At 44.1% G+C, this 5,061-nt stretch overlaps 1 protein-coding gene across 1 annotated transcript; it reads right to left on the reverse strand.

Annotated features, from left to right (window-relative positions):
• Nucleotides 1-3,636: 3,636 nt before the first annotated feature.
• On the reverse strand, nucleotides 3,637-4,660 carry LOC123411031. The gene has a single exon (XM_045103946.1). It carries the CDS (start codon nucleotides 4,655-4,657, stop codon nucleotides 3,839-3,841), a length of 819 nt encoding a protein of 272 aa, XP_044959881.1. The 5' UTR covers nucleotides 4,658-4,660; the 3' UTR covers nucleotides 3,637-3,838.
• Nucleotides 4,661-5,061: the final 401 nt, after the last annotated feature.

The raw sequence follows: 5,061 nt of genomic DNA on the forward strand, positions 1-5,061 counted from the left end.
ATGACGTCCCAACTTCAGTCCTAGCATTTGGTGTGATTACAAATTCCATAGCTAGATACCAGAAATGTCTTTATCTTGTGTCTCCGTGGGTTTGAACCCAATGCGAGTGAAGTCATAGATCATGTCGTTTTGTAGCATGCTGTTGAAGCGAACTGCTTAGTTGTTGTATACGACAGCTTCCATTTTTGTTCCCTAATATTTTGTTATGAATCATAACAATAATAAAGGAACAAAACTGTTTGTCAAATGTGTATATTAAAAAACATGTTATAAAAACTGAAGAGTAATGCCTTACATCCTGATTCAGCAGTATAAGCTGAACGTAAACATTTCTTATTCCATTCTCCTTGATTTGGGCCTTGCACATGACCCTCACATGAATGATTCAACAATCCAACAATTCTAATAAGTATGCTCCATATGAATGCTCTGAAAAGTCAAGTTCATCTGCATTGAACAGAATAAATGGATGGGGTAAATAATTGAGCGGTGATGGCAAATTGTCGTACACGCTGATTCATCTATCTTACATGTTCAACGAAGAGATGATAGGTCAAGGGATGGCCGGAACCGGTGACGATGCCATCACCCTCTTAGAGGTCCTCAATCTGTATGTGATTACCATGGTCCTGAAGGAGATGGCTGAGCCTATGTAGAAATATGGGACATGTTTGGTGGTGCGGGGCATTTTTATATAAGCACACTGGGCGGCGCGAAAATGAAATATCTTTCAAAATTTGGTTTTGGCTGTCTATGTTTCAGTCCATGCAAAAAATTTGTCGTACGACCCCCACTCCTCTAGTGACCGCAGTAGTCATTTCATCAATCTTTTGCAACCTGATAAATATTACCAATTATTTTTAGTAACCAATCAAATTCGGATCTCCCTGTAATCGAGGCCAGTATCCCTTGCCGAGCATGGTTTTCATTTAACCAGCAAAATCGCAAGTCATTTGATCAATCTTCAGCAACCTATTAAATTTAGTTTATTTATCTGTAGTAACACAATAAATTCGGGTCACACTATAATGAAGCCCAGTCTCCTAATTCATCATTGGCATAATTTTTGGCAACCAGTTATTTAGTAACCAATCAAATTTGGATCTCTATGTAATCAAGGCCAGTATGTGGAAGGCTACAACATTACCACATTATTGATGTTTGCCATTGAACGTGTGACATGGGAAGACCAAACAGATTGATTCGTGTTCTTTATGAAAGGAAAGGATTCCTCGATTACTTTTTATTATGGACTCGCTCGGTTTGGAAAGGATCCTTTTCCCTTGATTTGTTTTTATTGTGGACTAAGTCGGTTTGGAAAGGATCTGATTCCCTAGGTTGCTTTTTATTGTGCATTAGGGAAGGATGGGATCGACGAGTTTGTATCAAGGAAGGTGATATCAAGGGGGTGGGATGGAGCGAATGAAAACAATTCTAATAAATATGCTCCATCTGGATGCTCTCAATAGTCAAGTTCATGTGCATAATTAGAATAAATGGATGATGTAAATAATTGAACGGTGATGGCAAATTGCCATACAGACTGATTCATCTATCTTGCATGTTCAACGGAGATATGATAGGTCGAGGGATGGGAGGAACTGGCGATGAAGCCATCACCCTCTTAGAGGTCCTCAATCTGTATGAGATTACCATGATCATGGAGGACATGGATGAGCCTATGTAGAAATATGGGACATATATGGTGGTGTTGAGCATTTTTATATAAGCACACTAGGCAGCGAGAAAATGAACTATCTTTCAAACATTGGTTTTGGCGGTCTAGGTGCGAGTCCGTGAAAATCTTTGTCGTATGATCAGCCCCACTCCTCCAGCAACCGTAGTAGTCATTTCATCAATCTTTTGCAACCTAATAAATATTGCCAATTATTTTTAGTAACCAATCAAATTCGGATCTCCGTGTAACCAAGGCAGTATCCCTCGTTGAGCATTGTTTCCATTTAACCAGCAAAATCGCAAGTCATTTGATCAATCTTCGACAACCTATTAAATTTAGTTTATTTATCTGTAGTAACACAATAAATTCGGATCACACTATAATGAAGGCTAGCCTCCCAATTCATCATTGGCATAATATTTGGCAACCTAACAAATATATTTAATTATTTTTAGTAAGCAATCAAATTTGGTTCTTCCTGTAATCAAGACCGGTATGTAGAAGGCTGCGACATTTCCATATTATTGATGTTTGCCATTGAAGGTGTGACATGAAAAGACCAAACAGATTGATTGGTGTTCTTTATGGAAGTAAAGGATTCCCTCAATTACATTTTATTGTGAGATTGATTGGTGTTCTTTATGGACGGAAAGGATTCCCTCAATTACTTTTTATTGTGGACTCGCTCGGTTTGGAAAGGATCCGATTTCCTTGATTGCTTTTTATTGTGGATTGACTTGGTTTGGAAACGGTCTTATTCTCTCGATTTCTTTTTATTGTGCATTAGGGAAGGATGGGACCGACGAGTTTGTATCATGGAAGGTGATATCGAGGGGATGGGATGGAGCGAATGAAAACATGTGGGGCCTTCGTTGGTTGGGTGGAGCGAACCAAAATCAACGACAACCTACGGACTAAGGTATTTAATTATCTTTAGTAACCAGTCAAATTTGGATCTCCCTATAATCAAGGCCAGTATGTGGAAGGCTGCGATATTTTCATATTATTGATGTTTACCATTGAAGGTGTGACATGGAAAGACCAAATAAATTGATTGTTGTTCTTTACGGAAGGAAAGGATTCCCTCGATTACTTTTTATTGTGGACTTGTTCGATTTGAAAAGGAACTGATTCCCTCTATTTCCTTGATTGCTTTTTATTGTGGACTCACTCGGTTTGAAAAGTATATTATTTCCTCAATTGATTTTTATTGGCCCTGTTTGGATCCATGAGTTAGTTAGACCAATCTAACCCCAAAACATCCAAACAGGGAGGGTTAGAGTTGGTTAGATGCATCTAACCCACCCAAGAGGTGCTTATTTGGGTTAGAGTTGGGTTGGGCCCACAAAAAGTTACTTTTCTCTTTACCTCCACCACACCAAATAATTGATAAAGGAGCCAAATGATTGAAAAAGGTGCATTTATTGACAATCTAACCCTTCCATCCAAACACCTCTTTGGTTAGAGTTAGTTTAGGGTTAGTCCAAGGTTAGAATCTAACTCTAACCTCTAACCGAGTTAGAGTATCCAAACATGGCCATTGTATATTAAGGAAGGGTGGGACCGATGGGTTTGTATGAGGGAAGGTGATATCAAGGGGATGGAATGGAGCGAATGAAAGCATGCGAGGCCTTTATTGGTTGGGTAGAGCGAATCAAAACCAACAACAACCTACGGACAGCCTTTAGTATAGCGAAAATCCGGCAAATTACTTTGGGCACGGCCGACACCTTTCGCGCTGCGCAGGCTCCAAGGCACAGTCTTTCCCACGATCCTGTCCCTCCTCGAAATTGAACACGGTGACCCCGTGAGGATGCGCGTAACGGATTACCGCATGGACATGAGAGTGACAAAAACAGATGCCCAGCTGACCTCACTACTGATGTCAACTTAGAAAGCATCCTCCTCAACCACCGCGCTTCCAAGTTCCAATTTGTCTCAAGAGCTACCTTGCCGTGTAGAAAAAGAAGGGCCACAAGCTATTTTGCCATGGCCGCCACTTCATTAAGTTCTCACCTGTAAATTCTTACACGAACACTGTATGTACAGCAGCACAGAAGAACTCACCGCAGACTGCATATTCTGCAGTATACAGGCATCTGACTAGCTTGTCATGGTCTGATACCTAAGTAACTAATAGCATGCACATACGAGCTACAACTACAAGACGACGTCGAATTGCACCATGGGGCTCGCCGTCTTGCCGCCGATGAACCGCTCCGACTGAGCCCTGCGCAGCGCGCTCGGGCCCGGGACGACCGGGGACGACCTGGCCTCCGGGCTGCCGCCGCTCTCCTCCGGGATGGACGTCAGCGCCCCGGACCACGGCGACCCCGTGCCGCTGTAGCCGCCGTGGCCGTACCCCTCGTATGCCCGGTAGCGGTCGTGTCTCGCGCCACGGGCCGACGCCAGCCGTAGCACCTTGGAGAATAGCTTCCGCAGGAGGGCGGGGAGCCGCCTCGCGCGCTTCCTGCGGCCGGCAGGATGAACGGCTTGGCTGGCAGCGGGGAGGTGCGGCATGGAGAGCGAGCGGCAGGCGAGCACGGTGGCGTCGAGCTGGCGCCTGAAGGAGGTGAGCTCGTAGGAGTCGTAGAGAGCGCTGCCGCAGTCCCACAGCACGAGCGCGGCACCAGCACCACCACCAATGTCATCTGCGGACTCGTGATCGGCTTGGATGTGCCTCGCCATCTTTATAGCTTTCCCTTTTTTTGCTTGGATCAAAGCAGCAAGAAATGGATGACAGAGGGAGGGAGAGAGGGGAGAGGGGCTGTCTCGCTTTACAAGTGGGTGGAGGTGGCATGAACGCGCGGTGTGCAGCGTGTGATAAAGGGGGCGAGCGAGCTCACGGCTCACACGACGCGATCGACCTCCGTCTCCACTTGCGGCCGATCGACGTGAGAGAAAAAGGTGCAGAGATGGTGATCCAAAGGTCGATGTGGGACGCACTCTTTGTGGGGGATTAATTAGGTGTAAACGCATATGTTTATCTGTCGCATTAAGCACTTAATTTACTTCAGTGCCTTGACCATTAAACTTTGGATCATAATTTCCAAGGAAGACCGACGATCGAGGCGTACGTGGATGTATCATAGATGGACTCGTGTTTTGTTTATTCTTAGAAGGAAATCATGCCGACGTATGTATTGGACTATTGATCAGAGCCAACTACTACTACCTACAGAACATTTTGAATTTCAAACTTGCATGTTTTTCAGAGAGCAACAGCGGATAAAAGTATTCCATCCAATTTTCTTGACTTCACGCATTCAAATATCATTGGACGAGCGCAAGCTGAATCAGACAAAGTTGGGTCCGCAATCTTATCATCCATGTAACAGATGAATTATTCCACTCCAAGGAGTCAGCGTAACGATGTTGACGTA

The sequence above is a fragment of the Hordeum vulgare genome, chromosome 7H (assembly GCF_904849725.1).
Source record: "Hordeum vulgare subsp. vulgare chromosome 7H, MorexV3_pseudomolecules_assembly, whole genome shotgun sequence".
NCBI lineage: Eukaryota > Viridiplantae > Streptophyta > Magnoliopsida > Poales > Poaceae > Hordeum > Hordeum vulgare.